Source organism: Hemibagrus wyckioides, linkage group LG02 (genome assembly GCF_019097595.1).
Source record: "Hemibagrus wyckioides isolate EC202008001 linkage group LG02, SWU_Hwy_1.0, whole genome shotgun sequence".
NCBI classification, from domain to species: Eukaryota; Metazoa; Chordata; class Actinopteri; order Siluriformes; family Bagridae; genus Hemibagrus; species Hemibagrus wyckioides.
In genome coordinates, this window is record NC_080711.1 from 13,575,935 (window position 1) to 13,596,804 (window position 20,870).

Below are 20,870 nucleotides of genomic sequence, written 5' to 3' on the forward strand. Positions count from 1 at the left end.
GATAGATAGATAGATAGATAGATAGATAGATAGATAGATAGATAGATAGATAGATAGATAGATAGATGTTTTCTAGGATTTGAAAACATCAGGGGCTGAGCCCAAAACCTAGGGCTACTTAGGGAGAGGGGGTAAGCAAGAATAACACGTTTTGTAAGAGCATTTTTATGTAATGTTCTTTAATAATAAACACAAATTAACACAAACAGTATGCAACTTTAGAAAATTTAATTCAATCTTTTTTCTGACTCCTCCCATCATCCCAGAGTCTTGCTACTAAAAAAGGAGTTCATTCATTTCATTACCTTTTCTCTCTCACACAGGTATGCCATGCAATATTATCTCTTACAGCTTGTGTGTGTAGCTGTGCCGTGGAGATCCTTTATTATTACTATTATTTTACAATAATCTATATTATACCTGCACCTATTATTTCATCAGAATCGGAATCAGAATCAGAAACAGAATCAGAAAAAGTTTTATTGCCAGGTACAGCAAAGGGTCAGCAAAGAGCACTTTACAGTACTAGGAATTTGTCTTGGTGTCAGGTGCAAACATATACACAGGTATGTAATGTCTGTACAAATGTACACAATTTTAGAAAAGAGCTAGAATAAGTTAAATAAATACTGTACAAAGTGACTTGCATGAGAAGTACTGCAATAGAATGTACAGTGAAAGTGACTGTCCAAACATATATACAGATGTGAGGTATGTACACAATCTAGAATGAGATAAATATTGTGTACAAAAGTGTGAGTTTGAATGAACAGTAGTGCAATTTAGAATGTGGAAGTGAGTGTCTGGGTTGGGGGGGTCATCTGGGGGTAAGTGAGGCACTGTTCAGCAGGGTGACTGCACTGGGGAAGAAACTGTTTGTGGCGTGAAGTCCTGGTCCTGATGGACCGGAGCCTCTTGCCAGAGGGGAGGGACTGAAAAAGTTTATTTCCGGGATGAGAGGGGTCGGATGCGATCTTGTGATGGAGGATGTGAGGATAGATTCGATGATGGCAGTGTAGAAGTTCACCAGCATCTTCTCAGGGAGAAGATTCCTGATTTATGCTGCCAATACTGTATGAATTATTCTTTGATTATTTTTTTATTTTTTACAGCCTCTCTTCTCTCTGAGAATTCCTTTTTCTATTGACAGAACAGCCGAATGATGGAGTCTGTTCTGGCGCACTGTTCACCTAAGCCATGTCTGTATTTTAACTTAAATACTGCATTAGTTGAATAATAGAAAGTCAGGATGTTCAGACTGTAATGTCTTAGCGCTTTAACAGTTTATATTTTATTTAGATCTATCTTTAGGTTTATTTAATTTAAGGCTTTTGTACGTCTTGGGTATGGAATAATATTCAAAAGGGTCCTTATGTCAGGGGTTTTCAGAATCAAAGACAGTGGGCCTCCTTTTTGACACAACATACATTTGTTAGCCTACTTTTATCAACTGTGTTAACATTAAATATAAAAAGTTAGACTTTTATCTGAATAATAAGACTGTTGTGTTTTCTGACATTTTCATTGCTCTCCCGTTCAAGGGCTGTAAGGTATTTTAGTCACGTGGTGGGAAAGCGGCGCTGTGCAGACCGATCGGTGTATGACATTAAAGTATCGCGAGAGCTGTTCTAGCGCATATACCAGCGCAAGCTCTCGCGGTATTTTGGTGTGCGCGTGTGTGTGTGGGCGCGCGCGCGCGCGCGTGCAGAGAGAGACGTCAGAGAGAGACGTATATATACAGGGGTTGGACAATGAAACTGAAACACTGGCCAATTTAGTGTTGGAGGTTTCATGGCTAAATTTGACCAGCCTGGTGGCCAATCTTCATTGATTGCACATTCCACCAGTAAGAGCAGAGTGTGAAGGTTTAATTAGCAGAGTAATAGCACAGTTTTGCTTAAAATATTGCAATGCACACAACATTATGGGTGACATATCAGAGTTCAAAAGAGGACAAATTGTTGGTGCACGTCTCGCTGGCGCATCTGTGACTAAGACAGCAAGTCTTTGTGATGTATCAAGAGCCACGGTATCCAGGGTAATGTCAGCATACCACCAAGAAGGACGAACCACATCCAACAGGAGTAACTGTGGACGCAAGAGGAAGCTGTCTGAAAGGGATGTCGGGGTGCTAACCCGGATTGTATCCAAAAAACTTAAAACCACAGCTGCCCAACTCACTGCAGAATTAAATGTGCACCTCAACTCTCCTGTTTCCACCAAAACTGTCCGTCGGGAGCTCCACAGGGTCAATGTACATGGCCGGGCTGCTATAGCCAAACTTTGGTCACTCGTGCCAATGCCAAACGTCAGTTTCAATGGTGCCAGCAGCGAAAATCAGTGTGTCTTTCCCACATCCGGGAGAGTTACGGTGTGGAGAAGCCCCAAAGAAGCGTACCACCCAGACTGTTGCATGGCCAGAGTGAAGCATGGGGGTGGATCAGTGATGGTTTGGGCTGCAATATCATGGCATTCCCTAGGCCCAATACTTGTGCTAGATGGGCGCGTCACTGCCAAGTACTACTGAACCATTCTGGAGGACCATGTGCACCCAATGGTTCAAACATTGTATCCTGAAGGCGGTGCCGTGTATCAGGATGATAATGCACCAATACACACAGCAAAACTGGTGACAGAGTGGTTTGATGAACATGAAAGTGAAGTTGAACATCTCCCATGGCCTGCACAGTCACCAGATCTAAATATTATTGAGCCACTTTGGGGTGTTTTGGAGGAGCGAGTCAGGAAACGTTTTCCTCCTCCAGCATCACGTAGTGACCTGGCCACTATTCTCTAAGACGAATGGCTCAAAATTCCTCTGGCCACTGTGCAGGACTTGTATCTGTCATTCCCAAGACGAATTGATGCTGTATTGGCCGCAAAAGGAGGCCCTACACCATACTAATGAATTATTGTGGTCTAAAACCAGGCGTTTCAGTTTCATTGTCCGACCCCTGTATATATAAAGGGATGTAAAAGAACTGTTACTTTCCAATAATTCTCTGAGTAGGGTAAAAGTAGAAGTACTCCTAAAATCTTTAGTACAAGTAAAAGCTGTTTTAAGCTGATTTGTAAGTTGTACCAAATTATGTTAAATCTTGAACAGCACGGTCACACTGGATAACAGACACAACAACTGCAGTCCAAAATTTCTTAAAAAATCCAACAGACAGATATGAAGAAGATAAAGCAGTTTTACTATCCACTATCTCCTGGTGTGCAGGCACACTGGTCAGCCTCAGGGTCAGGAGTCAGGACGATGAGGGTGGAAGGAAAATAGTATAATTAATATCAGAAGGTTTATGAGGTTTTATTTCATTCAGAGATAAATTAGACAGAATATGTTTATAACAGGTCTTAGTGACATGTGTTTTGAATAAGTGTGACACTCTCATAGGTTTAACCAGAACTGAGGAGACAAGAGGCAGATATCAGACATTTACGTTTCTGGCATTTAGCAGATGCCCTTATCCAGAGGGACTTACATTTTATCTTATTTTCTACAACTGAGTAATTGAGGGTTGAGGGCCTTGTGGTGGATCTGGGATTGGAACTCACAACCTTCTGATTTTATTTAGCTTTCAGTGATTTCATCTCAGTACACATACACACACAAACACACACACACACACACTCTGACAGCATTTCACACAGTAACATGGCTGTTGTTTTAGAAAAATACTGATATGTAATACAGCAATACTGTACTCTTTTTACTGTGTAATTCTATGAAAAACAAATGAGAAATGTTTATGATGTTATAAAAAAAGACACTTGAGACATGTGTGTATTGAACCAAAAATAATGTATTAACTATTTACAAGCAATGACAAATTGTACACTTCTTACAGATATTAATATTTTATACACTATTTTAATATTTTATGAAACACTACATTTGTATAACTTAATATTAAAATCTAAATCTTAAAAATGTAATATTTACATATTTACATATTTACAACAATGCATGATTCTACAACTATACAAATTATATTTATTTATTCATTCATATAAATTAGGTTAATACACATAACTTAAATAAACAACATTAATATTATAAAAATCCTACACATTTAACACAAACTAAATCCAAATGCAAAATACAAAAGAAACAACAGACTCACATTTTTAAGTAGATGTGATAACTACTTTAATCATAGCACAATCATATCATTAAAATGATTTACATTTAGAGAGTATGCTAGAGATGGTGGTAAGAATCCTCTGGATGCCTGCGCAATCACACCGAGATTCATAACGTGACCGAATGATGTAGCTACGAACTATGGGCTATGAGCTCATAAGAGCTGTTCTTAAAAAAACTACAGAAGAGGCCTGAGCATGAACACTGGGCTCTTGGGTCTACTGAAAATTTTGGGAAACAGACGAGAAGGTATCAAGCGGATTCTCGCCACCCCACGTGTTTAAAAGGCTGAAATAATTAATTAATTTTTTAATTATTAAAAAAAGACTAATGCTGAAATCTAGGGGTAAAATACTTACCATACATACTTACCACAGATACTTACCATACATCATGGATATGAGGTGATGAACATGAGGTGATGACTAAGCTTTGGAACTTACAGCTCTCCCATGAAAACAGAAACCCAGTGAACGGGGAATCGGACGATCCTCCTGATGAAATCCAGCTACCCATCCTGATCCACATGCTGCCGTCTACTCGGAGGGGCTTCTTCATTGCCGTCCTCTTCGTCCCTCCTCCTCCTTATGCCCTGGCATGGGACAGGAACATACAGCTGACCAGCCACGATGTGGTGCGGGTTAATCTGGACATGAGGCTGGGGCAGAGGAACTGTGGAACGTTGTGGATTCCCTGAAGGTGATGGCCTCCTCAATGGGGATGGTAGCGTTAGTGGGTATGTACTCATCACAGAGGAAGGGTTAGTGCGAGGGGATGGTCTCCTCCATACAGGAGAGAGGCCTCTCATAGGTTGGGATGTGCTCCCCACAGGTGGTGGGATCCATAAAGGAGAGAGGCCTCTCATAGGTTGGGATGGGGTCCCCACAGGTGGTGGGATCCATACAGGTGGTGGGATCCATAAAGGAGAGAGGCCTCTCATAGGTTGGGATGGGCTCCCCACAGGTGGTGGGATCCATACAGGTGGTGGGATCCACATAGGAGAAAGGCTCCCCACAGGTGGTGGGATCCATACAGGAGAGAGGCCTCTCATAGGTGGGGATGGGCTCCCCACAGGTGGTGGGGTCAATAAAGGAGGGAGACCTCTCATAGGTGGGGATGGGATCCTCACAGGTGGTAGAGTCCATAAAGGAGAGAGACCTCTCATCGGTGGGGATGGGATCCTCACAGGTGGTGGGGTGCATAAAGGAGAGAGGCCTCTCATAGGTGGGGATGGGATCCTCACAGGTGGTGGGGTCAATAAAGGAGAGAGGCCTCTCATCGGTGGGGATGGACTCCTCACAGGTGGTGGGGTGCATAACGGAGAGAGGCCTCTCATAGGTGGGGATGGACTCCTCAGAGGTGGTAGGGTGCATAAAGGAGAGAGACCTCTCATAGGTGGGGATGGACTCCTCACAGGTGGTAGGGTGCATAAAGGAGAGAGACCTCTCATAGGTGGGGATGGACTCCTCACAGGTGGTGGGGTGCATAAAGGAGAGAGACCTCTCATAGGTGGGAATGGGCTCCCCACAGGTGTTGGCATCCAAACAGGAGAGAGGCATAGCACAGGCCAGTTTTCATCGTCCTCATCCTCCGGAAACACAAACGTCTCCCTCTGTGTCCCTGTGTCAAAGAAGATAAACAGACAATGCGGCACATTGAAAAACATCTCATAAAAAGAAGCAGAAACCCCTTTTTAATAGCACTGTGTATGTTTTGTAAAGCAGAAAAACCTCCCTATCAAAACAAGACATATTTACACAAGTTATATTACTGTAATCTTCCTATAACAGTGCAGAAAAAAATTTATATACTCAGTATTTATATTCTGCATTTATAGTTACTTACGCTATCACGGCTTTAACAACTCGACAAACACGGACAATGAAAAATCGTCCAAAAAATAAAATAGATCATGTTATTGTAAACATTTTAACTTGTTTTATTCACTCTTTAAAAAACTATGAACACTGAAAAACAATTACTTAGCTACATGCTAACTAGCCGTCTAGCTAATCTTTGCTAATACTCCTCGGCTTGTCTTAGTAAACTTTAATAAGCGTTAAATAAACATTCCGACTTTTATAAAAAAAAAAAAAAAAGAAGAAGCTGATTTTAACATATCTGAAAACATTAACACTGTTTATTTCTTCCCTGCTCGTTTCACTGGAGTCTGCCGCTTTGTCCGCTAGCTTTAGCATAATGATCGTGTCCATAAAGCGATTAGCCAAATATCGATTAGCCGAACAGATTTTCTCCAAATCATCTAACCAAATAAAACGATATTCCCGATTGCGGTTTTTTTGTAATATCGCGGTGTTTAAAAGGCTTTATACTTAAGAGAAAAAGAGAAAAGTCAGTAACTGACCGTTCCAGGGGTCGTCCAGTCCGCTCCATCCGGGCTCGGGCTCCACATCCTGGTGCTGCTGAAGCGCGGTTTCTTCTTCGAAGTTCATCCTCACTGCTGTAGAGTCGGTGTAAGAGTCAGGTCCAGTAGCGGAGTAAGTAGATATCAGGAGTGTAGAAAAATCACAAAGGATAACTGGAGTCTTGCGAGCTTCACAACCACAACAACTTAGTGTTTAAAAGGAAACACAGTTTAAAGACAAACATTACGTAAAGTGTTCTCTGACACTGCAGGGTGCGCAGTGCGCATGCGCAGTGATTCCCCTCACACTCAAAAAAAACATGGCCGTCTATCTAAATATCTGAGCTTTATTTCTTATTCAATATTATTCTATATAAAATCAGCAAATACTTTTTAACATCACTGTATGTATATAAAAACCTTTTAAAAACTTTTTATATAAAAACCTTTTATTTCATACATATATATACACATATATATACATACATACATATAATTCATCTAAATGGTTCAGATCATCAGTTTCATTATACAAAGATAATTATGTGAATAAATACAAAATGCAGTTTTTAAATTATGATATCATTTATTAAGGGTAACAAACTGTCCAAACCTGCCTGGCCCTATGTGAAAAAGTAATTGCCCCCAAAACCTAATAACCCGTTTGTGGCCCCTTCAGCAGGAACAACTGCAAACAAGCATAAGCGATAACTGGCAATGAGTCTTTCAGATCACTCTGGAGGACATTTGCTTCACTCTTCTTTGCAGAATTGTTTTAAATTGTTTTAATTCAGCCACATTGGAGGGTTTCTAGCATGAATGGTCTGTTTAAAGTGATGCCACAGAATCTCAATCGTATTTAAGTCTGGACTTTGACTAGGTAGCTAACTCCAAAACATTAATTTTTTTTTTTTTTTTTTAGCCATTCAGAGGTGGACTTGCTGGTTTGTTTCGGATCACTGTCATTTTTCTAGCAGCATTCACTAGTGGATTTGCTGGTTGCTTTTATGCTAAATGACTTACTACGAACGAAGAGAATGAAGCAACTCAAAGCTACACTGAACTCAGACCCAGCTGTCAGAGGGGAGGGAGGGAAAGGACCAATCAGACCCTACTGTATGTCTACATGCAGATATAAGCAAAGGATGACATACTGCTCTCTGCGTCACTCTCTCATGCATACACACTCTCTCATACTCTCACTCCTTACTCTGTGTGTTCTTGCCCTGGTTCCATACAGACAACCAAGCCCACATTTAAACCACATGTTCGTATGTCACACAGCAGATGGACACTGATTCATTCATTCATTCAATTTTTATTTCTATAGCGCTTTTAACAAAGAGCATTGTCTCAAAGCAGCTTTACATGAGAAACGACATAAGAAAACAACAAACATATGAACAGACAAACAGACAGACAGTCCTAGATGTTATCCCAAGTGAGCAAGCCTGAGGTGACTGAGGCGACTGTGGCAAGGAAAAACTCACTTAGATGGTATGAGGAATAAACCTTGAGAGAAACCATACTCAAAAGGGAACCCATCCTCATTTGGGTGACAATTGTGTGATGCAGATACAGCATGTGTATAGTGTTATGTAAATCAATAAGGAGGTTGTTGTCCATGGCGCTGCTTGAATATCCCAATCCTCACAAGCAGAACCCGGCTGGAGCTGGTCCATCTCCGGATGCCACTGGAGCCGGCACAGTCTCTGTATGCCTCGGGATGGGTAGAAGAAGGGTAACAAAGGAACAGCATTAGCGTAGCTGCTGTTCATAATATTAGCAGTACTAGCTGAATGTGCATTTAATCAGATGTACTGGAGTACAAGGTTATGGGATGTATTAAAGGTATGCCTGGCTAAAGAGATAAGTCTTTAGTCTACATTTAAACTGGGAGACTGTGTCTGAGCCCCGAACACTGTCAGGAAGACTATTCCAAAGTTTTGGAGCTAAATATGAAAACACTCTACCCCCTTTTGTGGACTTTGATATTCTGGGAACTACTAGAAGTCCGGAATTTTGTGATCTTAAAGAGCGTGGTGGATTGTAACGTGTTAGAAGACTGGAGAGATAGGTGGGAGCTAAACCAATTACAGCCTTTTATGTGAGTAGAGCTAGTTTATAGTCAATTCTAAACTTCACAGGTAGCCAGTGCAGGGATGATAATATTGGGGTTATATGATCAAATTTTCTTGATCTGGTAAGAACTCTGGCAGCTGCATTCTGGACTAACTGTAGCTTGTTAATTGAAGATGCAGGACAACCACCTAATAATGCATTACAATAGTCCAGTCTGGAGGTCATGAATGCATGAACTAGTTTTTCTGCATCAGATACAGATAAAATGTTCCTAAGCTTGGCAATATTTCTAAGATGGAAGAAGGCTGTTTTTGTGATATTGGAAATATGATTTTCAAAGGATAAGTTGCTGTCTAATATTACACGCAGGTCTTTCACTGTTGAGCTAGTAGTAACAGTGCATCCTTCTAGGTGCAAGCTGAATTGTGAGAGCTTCTGTGTACTAGTTTTTGGGCCAATAAGTAATATCTCTGTCTTGTCAAAATTTAATAATAGGAAATTATCGGTCATCCAATCTCTAATATCTTTAACACACTCAGTTAGTCTAGACAAATTAGATATTTCACCTGGTTTTGATGAAATATATAACTGGGTATCATCGGCATAACAATGGAAACTAATCCCATGCCTTCTAATGATGTCACCCAATGGAAGCATGTATACTGAGAAAAGCAGAGGTCCTAAAACTGACCCCTGTGGGACCTCGTATTTCACTGGCACTACACTGGACAGTTCTCCATTTAAATCTACAAAGTGGTATCGATCAGACAGGTAGGATCTAAACCATTTTAATGCCTGTCCCTGCATGCCTATGTGATTTTGTAAGCGATCTATGAGGATATTATGATCTATAGTGTCGAATGCAGCACTAAGATCAAGCAGGACTAAAATTGAGATGCAGCCTTGGTCCAAAGCTAAAAGCAAGTCATTAGTGATTTTAACTAGTGCAGTTTCTGTACTATGATGGCGCCCAAAACCTGACTGAAATTCTTCAAGGATATTGTTTTCCTGTAGGAAGGAGCATAATTGACCTGACACCACCTTTTCTAATATTTTAGATATAAACGGAAGGTTTGAAATCGGTCTGTAATTTGATATTTCATCAGGGTCCAGTTTCGGTTTCTTAAGAAGAGGCTTAATAACTGCTAACTTAAGAGATTTTGGGACATGACCTAGAAATAACGAAGAGTTAATAATATTGAGAAGAGGCTCTCCAGCTGCATGTATCACTTCTTTCAGCAATCTAGTTGGAATTGGATCCAACAAACACGTTGTTGGTTTAGCCGTGGTGATAAGTTTAACTAGCTCTTCCTGCCCTATGCTGGTAAAGCATTGTAGCTTTAAGTGTGGAGCTATAGGCTGGTCTGGATCACCGGATGCCGTCAATGGCTGAACATCCAATATTTTGTTCCTGATACTATCAATTTTTTTAGTGAAGAAATTCATAAAGTCCTCACTACTAAACTGTGCTGAAATACTCTCTCCAGAAATCTGATGCTTTGTTAGTTTAGCTACTGTACTAAATAAGAATCTGGGATTGTTCTGGTTTATTTCAATCAGATTGCTCAGATGCTCAGCCCTAGCAGCTTTTAGAGCGTGTCTATAGTTGGCCAGACTGTCTTTATACGCAATTCTAAAAACTTCTCCACTTTTGCTCGAGGTTACGGGTTGTTCTCTTGAGGGCATGAGTATGACTATTGTACCATGGTGCAGGTGTTTTATCTCTGACCTTTTAAACTAATCCGTAGGTACAAACTCCAGTCCTGAAAGGCCAGCATCCAGTTTGGTGATTTTCCTGCTTTAACTCACATTTTAAACCCAGAAATGCAACAGATGCAACTGAAAGGAGGTGTGCTTGGATGCTGGCTCTGCTGGCCCACAGTGGATCACTAGAGTAAACACAGTTGTTCAGTTTCTCATCAGTTAATTAACAAGTTTCTCCCTAAATTCCTCTTGCCTAATGAATTTTTTATTGAATTAACTGATCATAACTGAGAGTGATACTGCTGAGCCTGGTATAATGTGATTTATACCAGGTAGATGGTATAGATGTTGATAGATGTGTTTATACACTGTATTTCCAAAAGTTTTGGGACACCCCTCCAAATCATTGAATTCAGGTATTCTAATCACTTCCATGGACACAGGTGTATAAAATCAAGCACCTATGCATGCAGACTGCTTCTCCAAACATTTATGAAAGAATGTGTCGTTCAGACATTCTGGACAATTTCATGCTCCCAACTTTGTGGGAACAGTTGGGGATGACCCCTTCCTGTTCCAACATGACTGCACACCAGTGCACAAAGCAAGGTCCATAAAGACATGGATGAGTGAGTTTGGTGTGGAGGAACTTGACTGGCCTGCAAAGAGTCCTGACCTCAACCCGATAGAACACCTTTGGGATGAATTAGAGCAGAAACTATGAGCTATACCTTCTTGTCCAACATCAGCGCCTGACCTCACAAATGCACTTCTAGTGGAATGGTCAAACATTCCCATAAACACACTCCTAAACCTTGTGGGAAGCCTTCCTAGAAGAGCTGAAGCTGTTATAGCTGCAATGGGCGGGCCAAATCCATATTAAAACCTACGGATTAAGAATGGGATGTCGTTAAAATTCATGTCCATGTAAAGGCAGATGTCCCAAAACTTTTGGCAATGTAGTGTATTTAATGTGATCAGAACAAGACAGATGACCTTTAAAGTCTTTTCATGTTTCATCATAAAATTGACATAATAAAGCCTCCAAAAGTCAGAATGCACAATCCCATGTGTATCAATCACACCAAAGTATGAACAATAACATCATAGAGGTCATCAGAGAGAAGTAGTTTGAAACAGAATCTCACCAGCTGATGGAGGGATCTGTAACCATACAGGGTGAACTGGAGGCACAATGGTGAGACATGTTTTCCATCGAGGGGTTTAGAAAGAAACTCATCGTCTTCAGACAGAATTTCACCTTCATCATCCTCCATGGTATTACATCTATCTTGACTATCTATAAAAAACATACAAAATGTAAGTTTCCACTGCCAATAAAAGCACAGCAAAAATAAAACAGTGTGATATTTGATACATACTATTTTTTAGGATGTATCTGCATAAACCTATCACAACCATTCTTCTACAGGAAATAAATCAACTCATTAGACTTGGTTGTGTGCAAATGAGCTCAACAGTCCAAACCCTAAATGAAAATTATTTTACCTCTTCTGCATAAACCTTTTTTCTCCATTCCGCTCCTCCTCATGTCCACACCTTGAATGTCGAATCCCTGAATGTTGACAAGACTAATGGAGAGCACAGAGTGACCATTCTCCGCTGTCCATCGACGGATCCTTGGGGGAGATCGTCAAGAGCACCAAATTCCTTAGTGTCCATCTGGCGGAGAACTTCACTTGGTCGCTCAACACCAGCTCCATCACCAAGAAAGCCCAGCAGCGACTCTACTTCCTGAGGAGGCTGAGGAAAGCCCATCTCCCTTCCCCCATCCTGACTGTGTTCTACAGAGGGACAATCGAGAGCATCCTGAGCAGCTGCATCACTGCCTGGTTTGGGAACTGCACCATCTCGGATCGCAAGACCCTTCAGCAGATAGTGAGGACAGCTGAAAAGATCATCAGAGTCTCTCTTCCCTCTATCACAGACATTTACACCGCACGCTGCATCCGCAAAGCTAACAGCATTGTGGCTGACCCCACACACCCCTCACACACACTCTTCACCCTCCTGCCATCTGGAAAGAGGTACCGGACTGAACTGTTCTACACTCTCACACACACACACACACACTCACTCAGGACTGAACTGTATACAACTCTGTGTCTCTCTCACACACATACACACACACACTCTCTCTCTCTCTCTCGATTGTGTGGACGCACACACATAATTTATATTGTTCATTACTTATTGCACTACCTCAACCTGTCATCTGCTGCTATAGTTATATTTATGTTTATTTCTATTTGCACTACCTCAACCTGTCATCTGCTGCTATAGTTATATTTATGTTTATTTCTATTTGCACTACCTCACCCGCTGCTGTTGTATTTTTGCACAATATTTTTTTTACATCATTTCATTTTATCTTATTTTATTTCACTTACATTCCATTACACATGTTCTTTTCATTCTTTTTCGGCGCTAATCGTCCTGTGTTTTTTGTGTTGTCTTGTATTTATTGTCTTTTGCGCTGTCTTGTCTATGCTCTGTTTGCACCTAGCTGCACACTGTGCACTTTACGTGGCTAAGACAACCTTCTGTCCTAGCTCTGTGGTGGGGTTTTTTTGTGTTGAACTCTTTGTTGTTGTATGTTTCTGTAGCACCAGGTCCTGGAGAAACGTTGTATCATTTCACTGTGTACTGCGTCAGCTATATGTGGTTGAAATGACAATAAAGCTTCTTGAATCTTGATTCTTGAATCCTCACTGTCCTCACTGTCAGATATGATTTGCCTAACATTCCAGTTCTGCTCTTGCTTTCCATAGAACAACTTTATGTCCATTTTTCTGGCACAATGTGTTAAAAGAAGTAAAATTAAATAAAAAAATGAATATTTTACATTGTGCAGAAATACTCGTGATGACATCAAAACACATTGTCAGCAAAAATGTCCTTAAAAACTGCCCCTTATCACACAACGTTGTCTTGAGGCAACAAAAGGAAAAACTTATTTTCTAAACATGCAAAGTACCAAAAAAACATTAAACCATGACGAAAATCTTCTTTTGCCTTCATGCATGCACATATATTTTTAATTTACAGTTAATGTCATTTTAAATTAGATTACCAAAGTAAATAATCTTACCTTCATCTCACACCATGTGCTCCTGCGACCATGTGGCAGAAAAGGAAGTCCCACCTTCAAATGATGCTGGATAGTGACCAGGGGTGTATCTAGGATTTGAAAACATGAGGGGTTGATCCCGAAACATCGGGGGCTACTTAGGGAGAGGGGGTAAGCAAGAATAACACGTTTTGTAAGAGCATTTTTATGTAATGTTCTTTAATAATAAACACAAATTAACACAAACAGTATGCAACTTTAGAAAATTTAATTCAATCTTTTTTCTGACTCCTCCCATCATCCCAGAGTCTTGCTACTAAAAAAGGAGTTCATTCATTTCATTACCTTTTCTCTCTCACACAGGTATGCCATGCAATATTATCTCTTACAGCTTGTGTGTGTAGCTGTGCCGTGGAGATCCTTTATTATTACTATTATTTTACAATAATCTATATTATACCTGCACCTATTATTTCATCAGAATCGGAATCAGAATCAGAAAAAGTTTTATTGCCAGGTACAGCAAAGGGTCAGCAAAGAGCACTTTACAGTACTAGGAATTTGTCTTGGTGTCAGGTGCAAACATATACACAGGTATGTAATGTCTGTACAAATGTACACAATTTTAGAAAAGAGCTAGAATAAGTTAAATAAATACTGTACAAAGTGACTTGCATGAGAAGTACTGCAATAGAATGTACAGTGAAAGTGACTGTCCAAACATATATACAGATGTGAGGTATGTACACAATCTAGAATGAGATAAATATTGTGTACAAAAGTGTGAGTTTGAATGAACAGTAGTGCAATTTAGAATGTGGAAGTGAGTGTCTGGGTTGGGGGGGTCATCTGGGGGTAAGTGAGGCACTGTTCAGCAGGGTGACTGCACTGGGGAAGAAACTGTTTGTGGCGTGAAGTCCTGGTCCTGATGGACCGGAGCCTCTTGCCAGAGGGGAGGGACTGAAAAAGTTTGTTTCCGGGATGAGAGGGGTCGGATGCGATCTTGTGATGGAGGATGTGAGGATAGATTCGATGATGGCAGTGTAGAAGTTCACCAGCATCTTCTCAGGGAGAAGATTCCTGATTTATGCTGCCAATACTGTATGAATTATTCTTTGATTATTTTTTTATTTTTTACAGCCTCTCTTCTCTCTGAGAATTCCTTTTTCTATTGACAGAACAGCCGAATGATGGAGTCTGTTCTGGCGCACTGTTCACCTAAGCCATGTCTGTATTTTAACTTAAATACTGCATTAGTTGAATAATAGAAAGTCAGGATGTTCAGACTGTAATGTCTTAGCGCTTTAACAGTTTATATTTTATTTAGATCTATCTTTAGGTTTATTTAATTTAAGGCTTTTGTACGTCTTGGGTATGGAATAATATTCAAAAGGGTCCTTATGTCAGGGGTTTTCAGAATCAAAGACAGTGGGCCTCCTTTTTGACACAACATACATTTGTTAGCCTACTTTTATCAACTGTGTTAACATTAAATATAAAAAGTTAGACTTTTATCTGAATAATAAGACTGTTGTGTTTTCTGACATTTTTATTGCTCTCCCGTTCAAGGGCTGTAAGGTATTTTAGTCACGTGGTGGGAAAGCGGCGCTGTGCAGACCGATAGGTGTATGACATTAAAGTATCGCGAGAGCTGTTCTAGCGCATATTCCAGCGCAAGCTCTCGCGGTATTTTGGTGTGCGCGCGTGTGTGTGTGGGCGCGCGCGCGCGCGCGTGCAGAGAGAGACGTCAGAGAGAGATGTATATATACAGGGGTTGGACAATGAAACTGAAACACTGGCCAATTTAGTGTTGGAGGTTTCATGGCTAAATTTGACCAGCCTGGTGGCCAATCTTCATTGATTGCACATTCCACCAGTAAGAGCAGAGTGTGAAGGTTTAATTAGCGGAGTAATAGCACAGTCTTGCTTAAAATATTGCAATGCACACAACATTATGGGTGACATATCAGAGTTCAAAAGAGGACAAATTGTTGGTGCACGTCTCGCTGGCGCATCTGTGACTAAGACAGCAAGTCTTTGTGATGTATCAAGAGCCACGGTATCCAGGGTAATGTCAGCATACCACCAAGAAGGACGAACCACATCCAACAGGAGTAACTGTGGACGCAAGAGGAAGCTGTCTGAAAGGGATGTCGGGGTGCTAACCCGGATTGTATCCAAAAAACTTAAAACCACAGCTGCCCAACTCACTGCAGAATTAAATGTGCACCTCAACTCTCCTGTTTCCACCAAAACTGTCCGTCGGGAGCTCCACAGGGTCAATGTACATGGCCGGGCTGCTATAGCCAAACTTTGGTCACTCGTGCCAATGCCAAACGTCAGTTTCAATGGTGCCAGCAGCGAAAATCAGTGTGTCTTTCCCACATCCGGGAGAGTTACGGTGTGGAGAAGCCCCAAAGAAGCGTACCACCCAGACTGTTGCATGGCCAGAGTGAAGCATGGGGGTGGATCAGTGATGGTTTGGGCTGCAATATCATGGCATTCCCTAGGCCCAATACTTGTGCTAGATGGGCGCGTCACTGCCAAGTACTACTGAACCATTCTGGAGGACCATGTGCACCCAATGGTTCAAACATTGTATCCTGAAGGCGGTGCCGTGTATCAGGATGATAATGCACCAATACACACAGCAAAACTGGTGACAGAGTGGTTTGATGAACATGAAAGTGAAGTTGAACATCTCCCATGGCCTGCACAGTCACCAGATCTAAATATTATTGAGCCACTTTGGGGTGTTTTGGAGGAGCGAGTCAGGAAACGTTTTCCTCCTCCAGCATCACGTAGTGACCTGGCCACTATTCTCTAAGACGAATGGCTCAAAATTCCTCTGGCCACTGTGCAGGACTTGTATCTGTCATTCCCAAGACGAATTGATGCTGTATTGGCCGCAAAAGGAGGCCCTACACCATACTAATGAATTATTGTGGTCTAAAACCAGGCGTTTCAGTTTCATTGTCCGACCCCTGTATATATAAAGGGATGTAAAAGAACTGTTACTTTCCAATAATTCTCTGAGTAGGGTAAAAGTAGAAGTACTCCTAAAATCTTTAGTACAAGTAAAAGCTGTTTTAAGCTGATTTGTAAGTTGTACCAAATTATGTTAAATCTTGAACAGCACGGTCACACTGGATAACAGACACAACAACTGCAGTCCAAAATTAAACAAGTCCAAAATTTATTAAAAAATCCAACAGACAGCTATGAAGAAGATAAAGCAGTTTTACTATCCACTATCTCCTGGTGTGCAGGCACACTGGTCAGCCTCAGGGTCAGGAGTCAGGACGATGAGGGTGGAAGGAAAATAGTATAATTAATATCAGGAGGTTTATGAGGTTTTATTTCATTCAGAGATAAATTAGACAGAATATGTTTATAACAGGTCTTAGTGACATGTGTTTTGAATAAGTGTGACACTCTCATAGGTTTAACCAGAACTGAGGAGACAAGAGGCAGATATCAGACATTTACGTTTCTGGCATTTAGCAGATGCCCTTATCCAGAGGGACTTACATTTTATCTTATTTTCTACAACTGAGTAATTGAGGGTTGAGGGCCTTGTGGTGGATCTGGGATTGGAACTCACAACCTTCTGATTTTATTTAGCTTTCAGTGATTTCATCTCAGTACACATACACACACAAACACACACACACACACACTCTGACAGCATTTCACACAGTAACATGGCTGTTGTTTTAGAAAAATACTGATATGTAATACAGCAATACTGTACTCTTTTTACTGTGTAATTCTATGAAAAACAAATGAGAAATGTTTATGATGTTATAAAAAAAGACACTTGAGACATGTGTGTATTGAACCAAAAATAATGTATTAACTATTTACAAGCAATGACAAATTGTACACTTCTTACAGATATTAATATTTTATACACTATTTTAATATTTTATGAAACACTACATTTGTATAACTTAATATTAAAATCTAAATCTTAAAAATGTAATATTTACATATTTACATATTTACAACAATGCATGATTCTACAACTATACAAATTATATTTATTTATTCATTCATATAAATTAGGTTAATACACATAACTTAAATATACAACATTAATATTATAAAAATCCTACACATTTAACACAAACTAAATCCAAATGCAAAATACAAAAGAAACAACAGACTCACATTTTTAACTAGATGCGATAACTACTTTAATCATAGCAAAATTATATCATTAAAATGATTTACATTTAGAGAGTATGCTAGAGATGGTGGTAAGAATCCTCTGGATGCCTGCGCAATCACACCGAGATTCATAACGTGACCGAATGATGTAGCTACGAACTATGGGCTATGAGCTCATAAGAGCTGTTCTTAAAAAAACTACAGAAGAGGCCTGAGCATGAACACTGGGCTCTTGGGTCTACTGAAAATTTTGGGAAACAGACGAGAAGGTATCAAGCGGATTCTCGCCACCCCACGTGTTTAAAAGGCTGAAATAATTAATTAATTTTTTAATTATTAAAAAAAGACTAATGCTGAAATCTAGGGGTAAAATACTTACCATACATACTTACCACAGATACTTACCATACATCATGGATATGAGGTGATGAACATGAGGTGATGACTAAGCTTTGGAACTTACAGCTCTCCCATGAAAACAGAAACCCAGTGAACGGGGAATCGGACGATCCTCCTGATGAAATCCAGCTACCCATCCTGATCCACATGCTGCCGTCTACTCGGAGGGGCTTCTTCATTGCCGTCCTCTTCGTCCCTCCTCCTCCTTATGCCCTGGCATGGGACAGGAACATACAGCTGACCAGCCACGATGTGGTGCGGGTTAATCTGGACATGAGGCTGGGGCAGAGGAACTGTGGAACGTTGTGGATTCCCTGAAGGTGATGGCCTCCTCAATGGGGATGGTAGCGTTAGTGGGTATGTACTCATCACAGAGGAAGGGTTAGTGCGAGGGGATGGTCTCCTCCATACAGGAGAGAGGCCTCTCATAGGTTGGGATGTGCTCCCCACAGGTGGTGGGATCCATAAAGGAGAGAGGCCTCTCATAGGTTGGGATGGGGTCCCCACAGGTGGTGGGATCCATACAGGTGGTGGGATCCATAAAGGAGAGAGGCCTCTCATAGGTTGGGATGGGCTCCCCACAGGTGGTGGGATCCATACAGGTGGTGGGATCCACATAGGAGAAAGGCTCCCCACAGGTGGTGGGATCCATACAGGAGAGAGGCCTCTCATAGGTGGGGATGGGCTCCCCACAGGTGGTGGGGTCAATAAAGGAGGGAGACCTCTCATAGGTGGGGATGGGATCCTCACAGGTGGTAGAGTCCATAAAGGAGAGAGACCTCTCATCGGTGGGGATGGGATCCTCACAGGTGGTGGGGTGCATAAAGGAGAGAGGCCTCTCATAGGTGGGGATGGGATCCTCACAGGTGGTGGGGTCAATAAAGGAGAGAGGCCTCTCATCGGTGGGGATGGGATCCTCACAGGTGGTGGGGTGCATAATGGAGAGAGGCCTCTCATAGGTGGGGATGGACTCCTCACAGGTGGTGGGGTCCATACAGGAGAGAGGCCTCTCATAGGTGGGGATGGACTCCTCAGAGGTGGTGGGGTGCATAAAGGAGAGAGACCTCTCATAGGTGGGGATGGGCTCCTCACAGGTGGTAGGGTGCATAAAGGAGAGAGACCTCTCATAGGTGGGGATGGACTCCTCACAGGTGGTAGGGTGCATAAAGGAGAGAGACCTCTCATAGGTGGGGATGGACTCCTCACAGGTGGTGGGGTGCATAAAGGAGAGAGACCTCTCATAGGTGGGAATGGGCTCCCCACAGGTGTTGGCATCCAAACAGGAGAGAGGCATAGCACAGGCCAGTTTTCATCGTCCTCATCCTCCGGAAACACAAACGTCTCCCTCTGTGTCCCTGTGTCAAAGAAGATAAACAGACAATGCGGCACATTGAAAAACATCTCATAAAAAGAAGCAGAAACCCCTTTTTAATAGCACTGTGTATGTTTTGTAAAGCAGAAAAACCTCCCTATCAAAACAAGACATATTTACACAAGTTATATTACTGTAATCTTCCTATAACAGTGCAGAAAAAAATTTATATACTCAGTATTTATATTCTGCATTTATAGGAGTTACTTACGCTATCACGGCTTTAACAACTCGACAAACACGGACAATGAAAAATCGTCCAAAAAATAAAATAGATCATGTTATTGTAAACATTTTAACTTGTTTTATTCACTCTTTAAAAAACTATGAACACTGAAAAACAATTACTTAGCTACATGCTAACTAGCCGTCTAGCTAATCTTTGCTAATACTCCTCGGCTTGTCTTAGTAAACTTTAATAAGCGTTAAATAAACATTCCGAATTTTATAAAAAAAAAAAAGAAGAAGCTGATTTTAACATATCTGAAAACATTAACACTGTTTATTTCTTCCCTGCTCGTTTCACTGGAGACTGCCGCTTTGTCCGCTAGCTTTAGCATAATGATCGTGTCCATAAAGCGATTAGCCAAATATCGATTAGCCGAACAGATTTTCTCCAAATCATCTAACCAAATAAAACGATATTCCCGATTGCGGTTTTTTTGTAATATCGCGGTGTTTAAAAGGCTTTATACTTAAGAGAAAAAGAGAAAAGTCAGTAACTGACCGTTCCAGGGGTCGTCCAGTCCGCTCCATCCGGGCTCGGGCTCCACATCCTGGTGCTGCTGAAGCGCGGTTTCTTCTTCGAAGTTCATCCTCACTGCTGTAGAGTCGGTGTAAGAGTCAGGTCCAGTAGCGGAGTAAGTAGATATCAGGAGTGTAGAAAAATCACAAAGGATAACTGGAGTCTTGCGAGCTTCACAACCACAACAACTTAGTGTTTAAAAGGAAACACAGTTTAAAGACAAACATTACGTAAAGTGTTCTCTGACGCTGCAGGGTGCGCAGTGCGCATGCGCAGTGATTCCCCTCACTCTCAAAAAAACATGGCCGTCTATCTAAATATCTGAGCTTTATTTCTTATTCAATATTATTCTATATAAAATCAGCAAATACTTTTTAACATCACTGTATGTATATAAAAACCTTTTAAAAACTTTTTATATAAAAACCCTTTATTTCATACATATATATACACATATATATACATACATACATATAATTCATCTAAATGGTTCAGATCATCAGTTTCATTATACAAAGATAATTATGCGAATAAATACAAAATGCAGTTTTTAAATTATGATATCATTTATTAAGGGTAACAAACTGTCCAAACCTGCCTGGCCCTATGTGAAAAAGTAATTGCCCCCAAAACCTAATAACCCGTTTGTGGCCCCTTCAGCAGGAACAACTGCAAACAAGCATAAGCGATAACTGGCAATGAGTCTTTCAGATCACTCTGGAGGACATTTGCTTCACTCTTCTTTGCAGAATTGTTTTAAATTGTTTTAATTCAGCCACATTGGAGGGTTTC

General features: G+C 41.0%; 2 protein-coding genes across 2 annotated transcripts; both read right to left on the reverse strand.

Moving 5' to 3' along the window:
- Positions 1-4,097: 4,097 nt before the first annotated feature.
- On the reverse strand, positions 4,098-6,755 carry LOC131343320 (keratin-associated protein 16-1-like). Its single transcript, XM_058374908.1, has 2 exons — positions 6,513-6,755; positions 4,098-5,767 (listed from the first exon to the last, which is right to left on the reverse strand). Exon 2 carries the CDS (start codon positions 5,704-5,706, stop codon positions 4,909-4,911), a length of 798 nt encoding a protein of 265 aa, XP_058230891.1. The 5' UTR covers positions 5,707-5,767; positions 6,513-6,755; the 3' UTR covers positions 4,098-4,908.
- A 10,778-nt stretch (positions 6,756-17,533) lies between these two features.
- On the reverse strand, positions 17,534-20,307 carry LOC131343286 (uncharacterized). The gene is made up of 2 exons (XM_058374851.1): positions 20,061-20,307; positions 17,534-19,316 (listed from the first exon to the last, which is right to left on the reverse strand). The coding sequence occupies exon 2, from the start codon at positions 19,253-19,255 to the stop codon at positions 18,344-18,346; it is 912 nt and encodes a 303-aa protein (XP_058230834.1). The 5' UTR covers positions 19,256-19,316; positions 20,061-20,307; the 3' UTR covers positions 17,534-18,343.
- Positions 20,308-20,870: the final 563 nt, after the last annotated feature.